Source organism: Belonocnema kinseyi, chromosome 5, assembly GCF_010883055.1.
Source record: "Belonocnema kinseyi isolate 2016_QV_RU_SX_M_011 chromosome 5, B_treatae_v1, whole genome shotgun sequence".
NCBI classification, from domain to species: Eukaryota; Metazoa; Arthropoda; class Insecta; order Hymenoptera; family Cynipidae; genus Belonocnema; species Belonocnema kinseyi.
In genome coordinates this window covers 72,918,850-72,939,241 of record NC_046661.1, presented here as the reverse complement: position 1 = coordinate 72,939,241, position 20,392 = coordinate 72,918,850, and the positions used below count along the sequence as shown (strand labels likewise).

General features: G+C 32.8%; 1 protein-coding gene across 1 annotated transcript in view; it reads left to right on the top strand.

Moving 5' to 3' along the window:
- The window catches only part of LOC117173711 (protein turtle homolog B), a 510,915-nt gene that overhangs the window by 485,596 nt on the left and 4,927 nt on the right, over positions 1 to 20,392 (top strand). Inside the window, exon 12 of the mRNA XM_033362353.1 lies at positions 9,385 to 9,594. Coding sequence (XP_033218244.1) covers positions 9,385 to 9,594 — 210 coding nt within the window. The remainder of the gene's footprint in view (positions 1 to 9,384; positions 9,595 to 20,392) is intronic.

The window sequence follows — 20,392 nt, the reverse complement described above, 5'->3', positions numbered from 1 at the left end:
TTACCTCTCCTCATAGATATGTATCATATTTTTGTCATTTCTGACCAATAAAACAGCAGTGAACTATCGAAAAGTGAATATGCACCTCACAGGTCCATGCGAGAATCCGTGTGTATAAAACACATGCGACAAGCGGAAGGTTAACATCAGACTAGCCCTAGCAAGAATCACGATCGGCTCTATGATGATCTATCTAACCATCCGTAATAAGACTAGATATTTTCCATCAGGACCAGAAGACTCGTCAAAACTGAAGAACTTTTAAGTATACTTGATCCTGGATAATAACGATCTCATTGGCCAGTCTCCGTTTTGGGTAAATTTGGGCCACAGGAGGCTTTAATTGCATTGATCAGGCAAGCTAAGGTATTTTCCTCCGACTGCATGTATCACCTGCTGGGTAATTTCATAATGCCGAGGATAGCATTCAAATTTCCAGAAAGTAGCTGATGCAATTTAGCCGCCTCTGCTCCTTTCTCGATGTATGTGCAAGAGTTGGTTCAGCTTTCTTACTTTGGCTTACGAATTCCACTTCTGTATTTATCCCTCATCGTCGTAAATGAGGTCCATAGTTCCTCCATTTTTCCAGCACTGGCACATACTAGGCAGTCTAATAAGTTTCTGAAAATTCTAAGAGATGGCATTAGTATTCACTAATGTGAACCATTTTCTTCGAGCTTGATCCTTCAAATGACGCCTGTCAAAACTTCAGCCATTTATGTTTACGCATTTACAAGTTACAGCACTGAGAAGCGACTAACCTCCGAGTTTTTTTTAATATGGAAAAATCTGAGTTTCGAGTTTTTATCAAACACTACTATCTTCGCAAGAAAACGATATCCGAGACTAAGGCCAAGCTGGATAAGTATTACCCGGACTCTGCACCGTCGATTGGAATGATTCATAAGTGGTTTATCGAGTTTCGTTGTGGCCGTACGAGCACAGTTGCTGCTGAACGATCTCGGCGCCCAACAGAGGTCACTACAACAGAGAATGTCGAAAGAATCCATGATATGATGTTGAATGATCCCAAAGTGAAATTGAGAGAGGTAGCTAATACTGTAGGCAAAACATTGGAACGTGTGGGCAATATCGTGCATTCAGTTTTGGGCATGAAGAAGCTCTGCGCGCAATGGGTGCCGCGTTTGCTCACAGTGGACCAAAAACGAATTCGTGTGACAACTTCCCAGCAGAATTTGGCATTATTTTCGCATAAGCCGACCGAGTTTTTACGCCGATTTATAACCATGGATGAAACCTGGATCCACTACTGCACTTCTGAGTCAACGCAACGGGCAAAACAGTGGGTTCCACCGGGCCAAAGTGCTCCGAAGCATCCAAAAAAGCAACAATGGGTCGGAAAGGTGGTTTGGGATGCACATGGTATAATATTCGTGGACTATCTTGAAAAACGTAAAACCATAACCGGAGCATACTATTCATCATTATTGGACCGATTGTAAATCGAAATCGCCGAAAAACGACCGTTGTAGTGACCTCTGTTGGGCGCCGAGATCGTTCAGCAGCAACTGTGCTCGTACGGCCACAACGAAACTCGGTAAACCACTTATGAATCATTCCAATCGACGGTGCAGAGTCCGGGTAATACTTATCCAGCTTGGCCTTAGTCTCGGATATCGTTTTCTTGCGAAGATAGTAGTGCTTGATCAAAACTCGAAACTCAGATTTTTCCATATTAAAAAAAACTCGGAGGTTAGTCGCTTCTCAGTGCTGTAACTTGTAAATGCGTAAACATAAATGGCTGAAGTTTTGACAGGCGTCATTTGAAGGATCAAGCTCGACGAAAATGGTTCCTCAGCCACCGTATTCACCAGACCTGGCCCCAGCGACTATTACTTGTTTCCTAACCTGAATTGATGGCTCACCGGTAAGCGTTTTTACTCAAATGAGGAGCTCATAGCTGAAGCTGAGGCGTATTTTGGAGACCTTCCGATCGAGTACTTTTCGGACGGTATCAAAAAGTTAAAAAATCGTTGGACTCGCTGTATCGACCTAAAAGGAGAGTATGTTGAAAAATAAAACCGACTTTGGCCAAAAAAACGTCTCCGTGTTTCATTTTTCATGGACTTATCAGACGGTCTAGTAGGACCAGCGGTGCCATAGACTACACTGAAAATGCATAATATAACAGCTTTTATCCTTTAATTTGTTTGTAAATATTCAGGAAAACATTATTCTTATCTGCAATACAAAATAAAATTTCGTAACAGTAAATTTAATAATTCCTAATATTTTTTTGAGAAAAGATTGATAAATTTGCAAAGCAGCACAAATAAAAGAATTAGTTATTTGTGGGCATCTTTTAATTTTAAGGAAACGAAATTCTTCCCAAAAATCGGCTTCAATGTGTCTTTAAAAAATGTCACGATGTTTGTGACCACTAAACTCCAAAACTTTTAACCGATATTGATGAAATTTTGTATACTGTGTATAATTTGGTCCAACCTAAAGAATAGGATATTTTTTATCTCATTTAATTACCTCAATATTTTTTCATTGCAAATAAAATGTTTTGATATGTGTACTTCATAAGTTTCTAACATATGGCGGTGTTAATTAGTTTGCTGAGCGACATTTCAACATTTCACGTTATCCAGGTTTGGTAAGCAGCCAATAGATGGCATACAGTTTAGTATAAAATAAATTCAACGTATTATAACTGAACCACAGCAACGCGGAGCCGGGTCTGCTAGTAGTTAATAAGTCTGCATGTTCCAACACGAACTGTTTGTTGGTATTCTCCAATAAGCAGTTTGAAAGTTGAAAGCTTATTCTCGAGAACGACCCAGGGACGTTTTATGCTATCAAGCGAATACTTTATTTTCCAATCAAGAAATAATTTTCTCTTTTTGCTTGAGAATATCTACTTAAATGGTATCATTTCTTAATAGGTAGTATGTCTCAAGTAAATATTTTCAATTATAAATATATAGTTTTAATTAGCCAATATTGAAAAATTTCAAGAATTAAATTAAGACGACATATTTGACAAATAATGTTCAAGAATAATAAAAAGATTATTATACTCATGTAAGTTTCTTACATTCAAAGTTGAAGTACGTGTGCCTATAAAACTTTTAAGAGTCGTATGCCATAGAGTTTTTCTGATTAAATTCGAATTAATATTTCTTTTCATGCGAAAGAAGTCTTGAGACATCCAGCAAAATGTGCCTGACAGAGAAAAATCAATTATTCTTTTAATTCGCTTGCTATAACACAGTGATAGGTCAGAAAATGTATTTGTTATTTAAAATGAATAATACACAGTTAATAATTTCAAAACATTTTCCTGCAATTTGTTGGGGATTAATTCACAATTTCTTTGGTTAAGAATTTATAATTTAAAAAAAATTTAATATCAGCCATACAACATTCTGAATTGTATGATATGAAGTTTCAAGTCAAGTGTGGACGAAGTGCTTTTGCCCTGGCTTCAAATGGAGAATCAGTCATTATTACAATTTTATTGACAAAAATATAGTGAAATAAATTTGAACTGTTTCGGTTTTCCTTCTAATTTCGATGAGAAGTGCATTGTTCTCTTAGGTTTTTTCTGATACTATTACTATTTATATAAAGTTAGACTTGTAATAAAGAATATAAATAAACAATATATATATTTATTGCAGCAAGTTGATTTAAGTCAACTTAATGTTAATTATATTTGAATAATCCAAATATGTATAGAAGATTTTTTTACTTTTTCAAAGATCATAAAAAATAAACATAACAAAAAATTTGTGTGCAATTGCTTCGACAATTTAATAAGCTTTCATTATTGTTCAATATCAGTAGTTTTCAAGGAAAATAACTACATTAAGCTTTGATATAAAAGTGTTGTAATATAATAAATGTTCCTTTTATGATATTACTACTATGATTGACTAATCTCATCAGTCGTGTACAACCTAAATAACCAAACGATTCCTGACAGGCAAATCGCTGCACATTACTTAACCCTGCCATCATTATCCTATATCTAAAATGTTTTTTCAACATCATTTGTAGCAAATCAGTCCTAAGCCTCTCTTAAGCTAGTTGTCGTGCCAAAAGTCAGTTATTTAAAAAAAATAGTTTTTCTATAATATTAAGAATCAAAATATGGTAATTGATGTCCAAATAAGAAATATTATTTTTGACCAAGATTGTTGAAATTTTCTTTAAAAAACCATTAATTTTAATCATGTTTTTTGCAATTGAATTTGTTCTGCCTATCGCTTTTTACCAATTAAAAAAAATGTTTGTTTTTTAATTGATGATGGCTTCTTTTTTCTGGGAAATCATTCTCCACAACACTGTTGTTTTCAATTTTGAAACTAAATTTTTCTATGTCTTCTATGGCTTATTCTATGGCTCTAAAGCGTTAAAACTATTTTTTTTTTTGAAGAAACAATTTTCTTACCAAATAATTATATTTTAAGATTATTGAGTTATTTTTTTAATTAAAAACAGTAGATTCGTAGAGACTGTTTGTATTGTCAATACTTTTCATAAAAAATAATGTTTTTCATTTGAAATGACATCAGTTATCATATTTTGATTCTAATAATCATAGAAAACTTAGTCTTGTAGATAACTAAATTTTGACACGACTACTACCTAAACAAATCCAGCTTAAGGGGGTAGTACATGTTCAAGGACTTTTTTCAATAATTTTTTTTTTGCAATAATTTTTATTGGACTTTCGCAATTATTTATTTCGTTATAGGAAATAATTTTGTCAAATGGAAAAACAAATTTCGCCATGATTTCTCAAATCCGGATAATCTTAAACACAAAAACCCAATCGATTCTTAAAGGTGTAATAAGTGGCTATTTATTGACCTTTAATCACTGATAAATGTTGATAAATAAACAAATGGTGAATTTATTTCTTTTTTTCTCCGTTTTTTAAACATTTACTGTGTCAAATTGTTAATAAGTATTAATGGAAAATCGTGTCCGAGGGTCATACGATAGCCAAGGCTTTTTCAAGCAGAAACATTTTCTTGAATGAAATTGGCCTAGTAGATCGGCTGGAATCCTGGCGTCCACCCCAAAAAAGTGCGTTTGGAGAAAAACGCGTTTAAATTTACGAAAAATTGTGCATCATGTGTTTCGACCGCTCCAGGCCTTCCGAAGGAATTCATTTTTCGGACACTTTCGATTCGCCCTGAGGTAAAAGAAGATGTCTACCTTATTTCTAAGGGTATATGGTGACTAAATTAAAAAAAAAATCGATTTTTTGAAAATTTGAATATGTACAACCCCCTGTAATTATGTGCAAATTTTACAAACATGGAGAGAAATGCTTTTTCGGGGATAAAATTCGATTCGGAATCTTCAAAAGATAGATGACATTTACCTCCACCCCACCCAGTTTCTACGCATTTTCCTCGAAAGTCGAAAAATTCATTCACCAGGAGTCAAGCGTTATTCGGGTGGATAGAATTCTGTCGAAGCGCGAATATTCACTGAGAACGTGTTATGGAAAAGTGCCGGGAGGGGAAAGCAAGGAAGCGAAAGAAAATAAGAAAAGAAAATTTGCTTCTCGACGTAGCAACGAGTCATATTCTTATAGAGTACAGGAGGCGTTCTTTAGCGATTCTTGAATTTGCACATACTGCGCTTACAAAACGCGCGGTGAGTAAAGTAAGAGACGACTTAAAGTAGTTCTCGCCTGCATGTACATTTACTCACTGAATTTAAAAAGTAGGTGGGTCTCAGAATCGTTGATATTAGCATACATTCCTAGTTTGATGCTAAGAAATGTCTAGCTCCGCGTAAATAATTTCTCTTTCGTTTAGCAGCAGAGACTTAGAAGTTCAGTTTAGAATTCAAAATTTACAAGGGTTTTAACCTTTTCAGAACAATTACATGATAAGGATTGTTACAAATATGTTGATATTTTTCATACCAAATTGTTTATCAAATTGTTTTTGAGCATTGATTGCGTGTTATAAAGACTTCAAGATAGTAAATAAAAACCTTGAATTTCTTTTCCACAGAATGAAAATGGAAATTTAAATAGGAATTTTTTTAGACATACTAATTAAAATATATGAAAATAATCTGCTTTTATGCACCAATCCAGAATCACAAATAAAATTGTAATGCGAGTACATGCGTTTATAGAATGCTAGATATTTTTAAAGTTTTTTATACACCTATTTAAAATGTATAGTAAGCTTTGCAGAAATTTATAATGGAAACTAAGAATGATGAGGGGAGGGGCAGCGTTTGACACGTTACTGTCTGAAAGTTACGCGTTAACGTTACCGTTACTGCCAAAAAGAATCTTAAGAATTTGGTAAATTTGATTAAAAGCTGAAAATTTTCAATAAAAGTGAATATTATATTTACAGCTAGGTAAAATAATTAAAAAACAGTGATGTGTCTCAGGCTCTCTTTTATTGAAAATATTAATAAGTTTATGAATGCATGCTGCAGTCTGCTTAAGACTTTTCATAAAACTTCATTTTTTTCTATAGTACCAATTTTTCGAAAAGTTTATTGCTCATGTGATGTCTTTTGTCTGAAAGTATCAACCCGGGTGTGCTGAAAAGAAGGGTGATCCTAAAATGAATTAGAAAATTTTTGTTTTAAATTTTTATGAATACTGGCCGGAAATTTTTTTGATTCCACACTAGAATAAATCGTTTTTTTTTTTGGTTTAAAAAAATTATATTTGAAGGTTCCGCAATCCCCATGGAGTTTAACACATACTTCACATAAGAAAATAAGATGTTTTCGTGAACTTTATTCAGAATCCTTAACATTAATTAAATCGAGTTAAAACTCAACATTTTCTTCACAGTTAGCCATACAATATGAACAAAAAATCAGTTTTTAAATATCATCTCCATAAGCCTGTTTCATAGGGTACCAAAAAAACCCAATAAAAGAAAAAGGAGATTTGCGAGAATTTGGAAGTAATTAAAATTTTTTGCGTATTTTTTAATGCAAATTGTTTCTTGTACATAAAACTCCACTTTAAACTGATAACTAGATATATACGTAAATTGTTTAAATAATTAATTATTGTTTTCAGAAATTTTCTTATTAAATAGAATTAGAAAGTTGCGGTTTTTTCAAACAATTTTCACTTTTTGTACAATTTTCAATTAGATGGCGGTAATAGTTCTATCGTGTTAACAAGAATGATTATTTAAACAGTTTATTATTATTGTTTCTGGTATTCTCTTAGAATAATGCTAAATATATGCAGTTTTCAAACAATGATCTTATTTCTGGTCCAATTTCCAATTCAAATGAGATAAATAATCAATTAAGGTCAAGAAAATTAATTTTTTAAACAATTTATTATCATTTTTGATTATATTCTCTTTGCTAATGGTGCAATTTTGCGGTTTTAACCTAAATTTTTAACTCTTTGTCTTTTTTTCATTAAGAGTGACTTAAAAATTAATTAGATTAAGCAAATATTATTCTTTAAAAAAATTATTGTTGCTTATGAGTATCTTCATTCACTTAAATGTCTGATAGTTTTGTGTTTTCCCTGATATTTTTACATTTCTGTCCTATTTTCACTCAGTAAGGTAATAATTAATGAAAGTTTACAAAAAAGTTTCTTAAATAATTTAATATTGTTTAAAACTATCTTCTCTTAGATAAGTGCTAGAAAGTTGCTGTTTTTTTTTTCAAATCTTCAAATTTGCTTAGCCTTTTTAGTTATAAACAAACAAGAATTTAACCTAAATAAAAATTATTTTTTAAATAGTAGTTTTGTTCTATCTGAATTATTTGCGCTCTTATCCTAAGTTTAAAAAAAATAATAAAAAAAAGCTATCGTATGGAAGCGACACAAACAGGGCATAGACTAATTAGAAGTAGGTGGAAGGACTAGGCTTATTTACAAGACGAGTAAAAGTTTTGTTTTCAATTACAACAAGAAGTTTATTGCAAGGCGTTAAAGTAAAATTTGGAATTTCAAATATTTTATTATCGAACACACCCCTCCTATCCTGGAGAAAATACGTCTCGTCGGTGACAAAACACACATGCACCCAAACAAATGAATGAGACCTAAAACAAAGAATTAATTGATTATATCACCTCACGCGACATCGTTTTGTTACATCGTTGACCACTTTTAATTGACTGACTGCAGTCTCACCTTGCTGATATTCATATTCTACATCAGCTTTCCAAAGATTCGTGTATTTGCTGAGAAAGGATGTTTTAATTTGAATGTCCGTGAAAAATAACAGGTAGATCAAGTCAAAGTTGCAGAAACAAGTTTTTAGACAAATGATGCATTTCAGATAACACACCGAAGTCTCTCAGTAACTTGTTCAAGGAAAAGTTGTATTCAATATGATCGGTGTAGAAAAATTGAAGTAGATTTTAAATGTCCGTTTTATTTAAATAAAATATATTCAGAAAAAGAAGAAATTATTTAAAAAATAGTTTTCTCTAATTTGTATTAATTTAACATTAATTATTTAATATAACATATAAACATTAATTAATGTTTGCAATTCCTGCTTAAAGCAAGTTTAATTGTGCATGTAAATATGCGCCACCCGACAATAAAATATCGTATCGCAATTGGCCATGAATCGCCGTACAAACGGTAACGCATTTCACATTAAAAAAAGATATCATGGCATTATTATAAATTACGGCGCGAGAATATTAATAATAATGAATCACCACGCTTAAAACTGTTGAAAAATGTGTAAACTGTTTTGAATGTGTTTGTGAATCCGCCTCCAGATAAAATGTATGAAACGTCGGGTTTACAACTACATTTAGAAATTTATATGTAGTTTTCAACTATTTACAGTGTTTTATCCTATGCCAGATAAAAAAATATATGTCCAGTATTTATAATGAAACAATAAGATACTTTTTAAATTTGAATAGAATTAGTAGAAGCCGCGCATTTGCCGTATGTTTGTCACTTTGTCGTTGTCCATTGCTATTGAAGTAGTTATCGATTTATTGTGTAGTACGGGGACGGATCGTCAGTGATAATTAAAACTCGAAAAGCGAGCGGAACGAAACGTTTATCCAATAACGCGTCATGAGAACGTGGTTCAAGTCTTACTCGTTTTCCCATGTAACAAGTTTAATATGCGAACAGAATTTTCATTTGGAGCTCTTGCAATGTTTTCTATACTCGTACTCGAACTCGTAGCAATTTTATATAAACGTTATGTATCATCGTGAAATATGCAGATTGCAGTGTATATATCTATTATTATTATTATTATTATTATTATTATTATTATTATTATTATTATTATTATTATTATCTAAAAACATACGCAGAATTATTTCATATAAATTATATAATATCTAGAAGATCTTGAGGCATTTTTTAAATTTCTGGTGCATTTTTCAATATTTTGATTATAGGTACTTCATCTTTGATTCTGGTTGGTATTGGTGTAGTTATCGGTCTAACAGTTTGCCGTAAAAGAAGAATGGCACCCTCACGGGAAGGTCCAGACGACTTTACAACACCGACTTATGTTGCGGCTCAAAGAGTCGAACCGAGGGTCAGATATGGTACCAATACTAGGCGATCCCAAAGGACCAGTCTGTACATAGAAGAAAATAGGAATGGTAAGTTCATCCATTTCAAAATGAAAACATAAATCTTATTTTTTTATTTTTCCTATTTAAGTCAATAAAGTCTATATTTTCTTGTTCAAATTTTATATAAATTCTACAAAATTACTGAACTTTTCATTTAGAAATTGCAAATAGAACTTTTCATCCTAATATTATTGAGAGCCCTTTATATTCACTTCCAAATATAAATATATCATAAGTGAAGAAATATATCTATTCAAAATGCAAATTTCCCCTAAAATTTTCCATGAAACTCTAAAAGCTACTATAAAGAACTGTGATACAATAGAAAATCATGTTTTAAATTTCCTTGCGTACAATACAATAGCCGTAAGTGTACGTTTTTCGACACACAATTTTTAAAACCATAAATTCGAAAATCAATTAATATTCAGAGGGTTTCGTAGTTCTTAGCAAAATTCGCATCATTACTTACTCATTAATGTGCTGTGATATATTAAGTATTACCCAAATATTTAACAAAAGTCACTTGGATTTTTGTCTTTTATCTTACATTATAGGTGAAAATTGCCTACCAACTTTAGCTGCTTCGTTTTTGTTTGAAAAACTCTTTAGCAATAATTGAGTTATTATAATTTAAAACAAACTTTTCCTTAGTACTTTTTATGTTTATAAAAAGCAATCAAGCACAATTCGGAAGAATTTTCTAACAGGATAAAATCCACCCTTTAATGATAATTATAAATAAATAAAAATTGCAAATCTTGTCTACAGAAAAAATGAAAACATAAAAATTGAAATGATTGATGTTAACAAAACAATTTCAACCCGATCCGTTTTTGTACCTTCTTCTCTTTAGCCAACTATCCTTTTTAACAAAAAGCTACAGATGTCACAGAAGTGAAGAAAAGTCATAGAATTATTGAAAAACGATCCAAGAACGATAGTACTCCGATTTTTCTTAAATATAATTCGACAATGATCAACATAAGTGCTTCATTTTTACCTCGAATTTTACTGAAAGTCTTCCATATTTAAAAATTTTTTTAACAAATACCTGACTTAAGAGTTGTAGAAACAGTCGCAAAACGCCAGTCAGCTAGTGTCGCGAAGCGCAGTTGTTAGGAAAAAGTTGGGTCCCGAGTAAAAATGCTTCGACTTGAGTTCGACTGGGTTATGTCGTGAGTTTGTCTCCAAGAAATCGATGGCTGGTTGCGTCTCAAAACTGAGTCGAGACATAAGCCTTCGTCTTACTTTTATGGCCACGGCAGGTAAAACGGCGTTTACTTGTCTCAAGTCGACCCTTATCTTGGCTAAGACGAAATTTATTTATCTTAAGTCAAGCCTTGTCTTGGCTGAGATGGTCGAACCTTTTTCGGCTCATAAATGAGATTAAAATTGATGAATGAAAAATTTGTAATTATTAAATTGGATATTGTTAATTTAAAAATTTAGAATCTGTGGGTCTTAACGAGTATCAACCTTTAAAATTGTCTTAAAAAATAAGTATTAATAATAATAAATTAAAAATTAATAATAATATATAAGTATTATCGTCAAACAAGTATAATACAAATGAAAATCCGTAAATAAGTTGATTAAATATATATATATATATATATTGTATAAAAATATACAAGATTGTTAAACCATTAACAGAGATAAGCTTTTATGGCTCTTAGAATTACCCCTTTTGTTAGGACAGGTATACACTCGAAGTTATAAACCGCTCGTGTTAGAGTCATAAAAATTTGACTCAAGAGATAAATGTATGCCTTAGGACGTAGAAACTTGTCTCTAAGACATAAATTAAAGTCTGGCTCCGTCTCAAAATTGAGACATGCTCAAGTCAAACTTTTTGACTTCAGCATGTCTTGATTGGGGGCAATTCAAGTTGAACTCAAGTCGAACCAGTTTAACTCGGGGTATGATGCCGGGGTGGGCATGGTATCAATCGCTATTAAAAATCGTGTTTGTTGGTTTTTATATTAATTTTTTGCAATGAAATGGCTTCTTTTAGTTTGAGAAATAGTGCTGTAATGTAATTTCTGTTTTCCAAATAAAATGCGTACTAAAAAAGTATTTATAAGAATACAGTTTTGAAGAAAACAGATAAAAAGTATTTTACAGTTATTGAGTACTTAAAGCATATTATTAAAGACATAAAGTAATAAAAAACTATCTTTAATTAGGTGAATTATTTTACTCTCTTTCTGTTATCATAAATTGACTCTATAAACGTTCTTAATATACTAAAATCAATTAAATATTACAACATCACATATGGGGCACGAAGGCGAAACAATATGGTGAAGATGGTAATAGTGCTTGGTAAATGGTCGATTATCGATCGGTCATTTAGAAAAACTCGAGTTCTAGTTATCTTGTGAATCTTGTAATTTTAATATTAATTAATTTGTCCATAGACATAAAATTAGGCATATTTTTCTAATTTATTTCTACTACTTAATATGTACTGAATTACATAGCGTGTTTTCAGAAAGAAAAAGCTTTTCTAAATTAAGAGTTAAATCTACAAAGAATTTGATACTGAATTTGAAAATTTTTATACCGTTATTCAAATTTCCGAAGAACTTTTTCTATACTTTACTATTTGCTTTTTAGATTTAATTTTAGTATTTCTTAATTTAGGATTAAAAAAACAATAAACACAATGAATATGGTTACAAATATTATTGATCAACGCTAGGGGCAAGATCTTATTGAGATTAATAAGAAAACATTCATTTATTTTTACTCATGCATTTAGTAAATTTTTTCGTTAAATTATACTGTTAAGAATTATCATATTGTATCATTTTTTTGCAGCAAGGTTTATATTGTTGAAATAAACCAGCTGTAATGTGAAAGGTACCGTACACCATGGAATGGGGCATGCTGGCCGAAAAGAGTAACACACGAATGAATTCAGTGTCAAATAATGATGTAGTTAAAAAACTCTTTTGTTACTACGTTTAAAAAATGCAGACATTAACTTAACGTTCCAATGATTATTATATTATTTATTATAATGTTTATAGTTTTTATTTATTATATTATATTTTCCATTATATAATGATTATATAATTTTATTATAGGAAGTTTTTTCAGTTGTCCTAAATATTCCTCATAAAAAAACATAATCTAAGTATAGTTATTTTCTTCTAACGAATATGTCGTCTTGAGTCCTCACGCAATAAACTTTATCTTTTTCTTGATACATCGCCCCTTCTTGGGTTAAGAGGCGGGAACGATGAGAATTTCGAGATCACATAATGTACCGATGAACTTAAACTCTTATAAACAATTTAACTGCTCCTGAAACTAATTGAAACGTGGAAACGGCCACGCACTGATATCAGTAAAATAGCGCCAATACTGTATTCAGTAGTGATTAGAGGTCGTAGTAATGGCGATACTAATTAAAGGAGGAAGTAGTCGCAACGAAGACAGTGGAATCCCCGCGACGAGAACATGGAAAGGGCGATTAAGTTCTTAGGAGCGGAAGAAGTAGTAATCGTGGAAGGCGGGCCTGGAGAACCTACCACGTGCCGGAAGCCACGCTCCTATCTCCTCGACGTCTGCCTCGCAAGGTGTACGATTTATGACTCCACTGACTGCTTCTCTTCTTGCTGCCACTGCTTGTTCCTCTTTTTCTGCTGGATCTTCTTTTTCTTATACCACTTCCTTTTGCACATCTCCTTCTACTCCTACCTCTGCGAAGCTCATGAGATGCTCACGCGATTCTCTGATAGCTGCTCGCAGATTCCGTCCTCAGAAGAAGTACATCAATTTGTTAACAGCATTGTAGTGAGCACATACAAGATAGCTGCGTATAATTACGTAAATATCTAGACGCTTTATCTTTCTGACAGATACAAAATTAAATATTTCGTTTAAAAAGGGGTCTAATAAAGGCGATTTTCAAAGATACATAATCTTCATATCCCTGGAAGTTTAGCCAACGTTCCTATACACTCTTTAAGTTACAACTATAAGAACAGCTGGTGTAAAACCGTACAGAAATAAATGCCGAGAATTGTAAGATTTTCGAGGAGAACGGATGCGAATTCTTTCGCACAGACTCTATTTTTTGAGACGCCATGAGTGTAAAGATAGATGTAATTTTTCAATTTTATATATGCTATGTGATTTATAAAGATATCTTATTCAGTACGTCTAAGCAGGCTTCTTATAGTTTTCAACATATGGGAGACATATTATAAATTTATACGTGAAATCGGTTATGAACCATTTCGAAATAATGTTTCATATTCACGCGGAATCCTAACTTCTTGAATTAATTCATGTAAATTTCCACATTTATTTCTACACGAATCGTCACCCGCTAACCAAATTTTTTGACATATATTATCCCCCTAAAAGTGCACTTCTTTTATGCAACTCCTGTATAGAAATTACTCTTTTAAGCACTATCCACATGCATCGAAATGAGGCTTTTTCTGGAATAGGCAAAGCAGTGGTCGCACGTCCTTTGGTCAGACTCCTATTAGAAATGGCACATTATGAAACTCGTAAATGTCGCCACTTGAACATATATGCGATCCGTGTAGAAAATTATGGGTGAACTAGTTGAGACCCGAATAGACTACCCTGGTCGCTAATGTGGCGCTGTGAAGACGGGTCTAGTCTCGTGCTGAGTAGAATCTAAAAGTCAGTGGGACTTGTGAAACTCGATTTGTTTAAATAAGAAGCCTTCATTTTTATGTATTTCATTTTGCACAATCATAAGTTACACTATATTTGGCATTGCACACAACGTATATATTTATTACTTAATACAAGCGACACATGGAACACCAACCGAACAATCAGATAATTTAAATGACCTTCTGGTGAACGCAAAAAACGTTCCTGTAAATCAATATGATTTTTTATACGGAAGGCATAAGATTGTGAAAATTAAGAAATACACATTTATATATAAAAAAAATATTAATCTTATGAGCAGGTCCGGTCGAAACTGGCTGCCAAATAAGGCGATCCAGTCCACAGTGTGAGAAATTGGGAATTTACTGTTGATAATCCACTACACATAACAATTGAGAGCCTGCATGTAATAAAGTCCTATAAATTTATTTCGCCAAGACGCTTTGGCATCTGGGCAGGGTTTAAAAAAAATGTTCCCATGTGCGAATTTTCGATTGGGTCATAGTCGGGCCAACTTTCTCGGAGTTGGGCTAACTATGCAAACCAGGCATTGGCCAACATATCGAAATGATAACTATGGCCCAACTCTGTTTGCCGACTATTGGCTACCATGGTTGGTCCAACCATGACTACTAGAAGTTGGCCCAACGGCAAAATTATAACTTCGGCCCAACCATGTTAGCCGACTATTGGTAAAATATCCATTACCAAAATCGGGCCCACTATGGCAATTACACGGAAAAAAATATTCATTAAATTTTGTAGAACTAATCTGATGGTAGAGAATACGATGGGTAGTTTAATAAATATAATACAATCACTACACTGTTTATAATCGCATGCTATGAAAATTTTTTTCGCTTTGGGGTTCGAACCCTATAAGTTTCGCATTCCTAATTCCTAACGCCTAAAGTCTCTCGGCTAACCTGGCTGGAAGTATTATAAAAAAAATCTGAGATATAACCGATAGCTGTGCATGGCCGTCTGCAAATTTCTGTGAACCATTCTATAAAAAATATTGCTACGCTCATAATAATATATGTAATAAGATTTCAGATTTTAGAAATATTACAAATTATTTATGTTTTAAAATTACTTTAAAATCTTAAAAGTCATTTAATTTCTACCGAAATTCCTAAACAATTCTTCAAAATTAGTTAAAATCTCGTAAATTCATTAAATATATCTTGAACTCTTTTAAATATTTTAAAATCTTTTAAAATTCCTTTATAAATTAGAAATTTTACAAAGTCAAATAAGTCCGGTTAAATCCCTTGAAATTCCTGAAAGTCGGTTTAAATGTTTAAAAATATTTTTAAAATACATGAAAATCCTTAAACTCTTTTGATTTTTCTAAATCATTTAAAATTCTATCTAAGATTTTAAATTAAATTAATTAATTAAAATCTCTTGAAAATTCTTTTGCATTTTTTAATTCTTCTCAAATATTTTAAACTTTTTTAAAATTACTTGAAATATTTCGAAATTCATTTATAATTTTTTTCTCTTTTCATTAAAAAGAATTTTTAAATCTCTTTATGCCGATCTCCGGGCCGACTTTGGCCCAGAGTTAGGACGATAGTCGGTGTTACTCGTTAACGAAATATGTCCCATAGTTTCCCCGGTAGTTGGTATTGTTTGGGCTATTGTGGGGTCAATAGTCGGCCCAACTTCTTCAGAACGTTCTAAAGACCTTCATGGCGATCTCCGAGCCGACTCTGGCCCAGAGTTGGGCCGGTAGTCGGCGTTACTCGTTAACGAAAGATGTCCAATAGTTGCCCCGATGGTTGGTCCATGTTTGGGCCATTGTTGGGCCGATATTCGGCCCAACTTCTTCAGAACTTTCTAAAGTCCTTCATGCCGATCTCCGGGCCGACTCTGGCCCAGAGTTGGGCCGGTAGTCGGCGTTACTCGTTAACGAAACATGTCCAATAGTTGCCCCGATGGTTGGTCCATGTTTGGACCATTGTTGGGCCGATAGTCGGCCCAACTTCTTCAGAACTTTCTAAAGCCCTTCATGCCGATCTCTGGGTCGACTTTGGCCCAGAGTGAGGCCCGTAATTGGCGTTACTCGTTAACAAAAGATGTGCCATAGCTTCCCCGATTGTTGGTCCATGTTTGGGCCATTGTTGGGTCAATAGTCGGCCTAACTTCGTCAGAACTTTTTAAATCACTTCATGCCGATCTCTGGGTCGACTTTGGCCCAGAGTGAGGCCCGTAGTCGGCTTTACTGGTTAACGAAAGATTTCCCATAATTGTCCTAACGGTTGGCCCATGTTCGGGCCAAAGTTGGGCCAAAAGTCGGTCCCAAGTTGTCTACCAACGTTAATTATTCAGCTTGGGCCGACAAAAGTATCTTATAAATATAAAAGCTGGCCCAACTTTGGCTGCCGATCTATGGCGGGCCAAAGTCGGTCCGACTTTGGGCCAGCGCACCTGTTCTGGGTGCCAACCTGAATTATCACCTGGGCAAGGGGCCAACGCTGCTTAGTCCGATTTTTTAATTTCACTTTGTGGAATTTATTATTTAAACAAAAAGAACGTCGTAATAGGACATTTTGTTCAAGGTTCAAAGTGTATGCCAATGATTATGAACAATTTATTCCTATAGACAATTATTTTCGAAACGTGCTCAATCGCAACGAAAACATTATCTTGACTGCATATGAAAAAAAATTTTGTAGAAATTGTATTTAAAGTGGAAAATAATCATTAGTTGACTATTACCATCATTATGAATATTATTATTAATAATTTTTTCTTTGTAGTTATGTTTTTCTTATCACACAACATTTAAATTAATCCGTCAGAAAACAATTATTTTTTCCGCTAAATAATTTATTAGATACCTTAGTGGTTACATTTCACGAATAGAGTGTGTCACCAACTCGCAATTGTTATTGTTGCTTGTCATATTTTAAGTAAACAGTCACTTATAGCACTTAAAATTACTAATAAATTAGAATAAATTATAAAAAAATAGTGACATCATTGTAATGCAAGAACAGTATTAAGCAAAATGAAATTTCAAATATTAAAATACAGTAACGTTCAAGAATATTCACACTTTCTGTCGGATTTAATTTGAATAATTTCGAGAAAAAAACATCAAAATCGTTCAGGAATTTTATCCCTAATTTCTCCAACTGTGCGGCCAGAGTGCCTATCTGAAAACAGTATAAACCACTACTTTTAGAACCGAAAAGATGCTGATAAGACGCGTAAATCATGTCTATGAATCAATTGGAAATATTCTTTTTATCTCTCTAGAAAAATTATTTGCACATTTTTGTAGCCTGTTTAAAAAAAATGTAAACAAAAAATACAAGAGAAAAATGAGTAAAACAAAATAGCTGCATAATGTTCTTTATTTTATGACCAGATTAAAAAAGAAATAATAATCACACCAAAACCATGTAAGATCTATCTAAAATTATAAATAATATTTTTATGTATTTCATGAACAAAATAGATAAGATATCATTAAAAATAAAGGAGCATATAAAATATGTCTTAAAAATTACGCTTGAAAGAAACGAGGTTACAAAATCTCCGCCAAATATTTTGGAATAAAAATATCAGTAAAGAATGTTGTAGCCTGGCTAAGATTTGCCAAATAGTATCAATGAAGTAAACAACATCTTTTATTATTATTCTATTATAATGTTTAATTTAATTATGTCCCTGAAGTAACATATCGATGGGTTCTACGAATATTCGGCTATTCCCTACGAATTCAAAACTTCGGAATTTTGTATTACAGTTTGCAATGTAATTTAGGCTCCTATAACTATCAAAGAGAGAAATTTTTAAAGATTTTTATTTCTTTTAACACTTCTAGGTGTTTACTATATTCCTTACAAAATGAAGTTAGTTAATTCTTATCCGTAGCTGAAAGATAGACTGAAGCTTATTTGTAATAAGATGACAGACGCTTTCTTAACAACAGCTGAATAATAGCTTAATATGTGTAGAATCCATTGATATGTATTACACATTTGTAATTATAAAAAGGTATTGAAAATACCTATTTGGCGGGCTTGTCATTATAGTAGTCAATAAATCGTTACGCGTGAATTTATTAATCATTAAAAATAAAAGATGTGTTACTTCAAGAGCATAAATGATATAAGTATTATATCATAATAACGATGAAAATGTTTTTTGATTAATGAACATTGCTGGGTAAAATCTAGTGATATCACAATATTCTCTTGTGACATTTTAATTTTGCAATTTCTGACGGCGATTTTGTACAATCGATCCTTTTGAAGTTCATTTTATATGCCTGTAGTTGTTGGAAGCAACAGGTTTCAAATTTATAATTTAAAAGTCAGATATTACAAAATTATTAGGGTTATGGTTGTAAAATTTTAATCCTTAGCGAACCTTAACTGTTTAGCCCAAACCGCGTGAAAATATTTCGTTTTGAGTTCGTGCTCAAGACGATTTTGTGTCATTGGCAACCTGAGGCGAGACTGATAGACTTAGCTATGAGTTCATTGAAGAGGTTTTTGACGCAGGCGAAAAACAAGTCGAGGCTTAGTAGTCGGAAAGACTTGAAAAGTTGGCAAAAATTCAAATAGTAAGTAGAGTTACTGAAAAGGACTACTCAGGGGACTTTCGGGGTCAAGGAAATCGAATTTGAGGTCAAAATGGTCGAAAATAAAATAGCCGCCACAAACTGACGGACAAAATTTTTAAAGACTGACGTTACGTGAGGGCAAATGGTCGCCAGTGGGTTTTTGGGGTCAAGGAATTCGGATTTGAGGTCAAAATTGTCAACATCAACCAATTTCAAGACAAATTTCTAATGTCCACGCGCTAGGTAGTTTTGCCTGCATAAAATTCGGACAAGTTAGTAAGTCTCAATTTTTGTCCATTCTGGTGTTCTAAACAAGATACTAAATTTGCAAAAAAAAATAAAATGGCGGCTTGCTTCGGTTTTTTGAAAAAATAATGCCAAAAATCGGTTTTCTGGAATTAACTTTTTTGGTTAATCGGAAAACAATATTAGTCTTTACTATAATTGTCGAGCACTAAATTCTCTACAAATTTCTTCTAAAATATTTTTCCATTAAGGCCATGTGATGAGTGTAACAGCTGATCAAGTCAGCCCTAAGATGAATATTTTTCATCCATATTGAAAAATAAAAGTTTAAATAACGCGGAATTTTTTTCGGGAAATATTAATAAATATTAAAGGATCTTTTGTGGCCTTGCAAAGAGTTAGAGGAAGAAAAAAGTTTATTTATGCAAATAATGATTATCGACGGACACATTTAGGTTTTACAGCAGAAGTTTGACTTTTAACTTTCTCTTACGGTAATCATGTAATCTGTTTTACCCACAGATCCTGGAAGTTCGAAGTTGTCTACACCGGAATAAAGCAGAGACATGGACTTCATTACCTCCTCTTTCATTTCCCAAATTTTCAGAGCAATACCTCATTTCGTTTAGACGTAAGTTGGGAAAGAAAAATCGAAGACCAGGTTTGGTCACGTGACCCTCTCGTCACATGGCCTTAAGTGAATGTTTTCAGAGTTATGCCCGTGTGAAGTAAGGTGTATTTCCTAGAATCATATACAGGGTGATTTTTTTAACTTGAATCTTTCAAATATCTCGAGAAATAGGCACTGTTACTGAGAATGCAGACTTACGATTCTGTAATACATTAACAATAAAAAATACACCATTTTCGCTGTGACATAACTGACCACGGAGGAAAATAATTTTTCGAATCGCTTTGGTAATTATTATTCTGAAAAACATGCCAAAACGTATGTCCGTTCTTGAGTAGTAATTATTAAGTAATACGTTTACATTAACAGTGTTTCCTGAATATTCCTAAATTTTAGCTCTGGCATTATTGTAGATTATCAGCGGAGGCTATCGAAACATTACGAAAGTGTTTACTTTTTTCTTTTCTTAAATACAGTAAATTAGAAGAAATATATTTGGAGTAAAACTCATTTTAGTTAGATCAAATATTATTCGGAATACTACTTCACAATGGAGTGTCTAACCGTACGAGCAAAAATTGAAATAGTTCTGGTATATACTAGGCAGTCTGATAAGTCCCTGAAAAATGAAACACGGAGACTTTTTTTTGGCCAAAGTCGGTTTTATTTTTCAACATACTCTCCTTTTAGGTCGA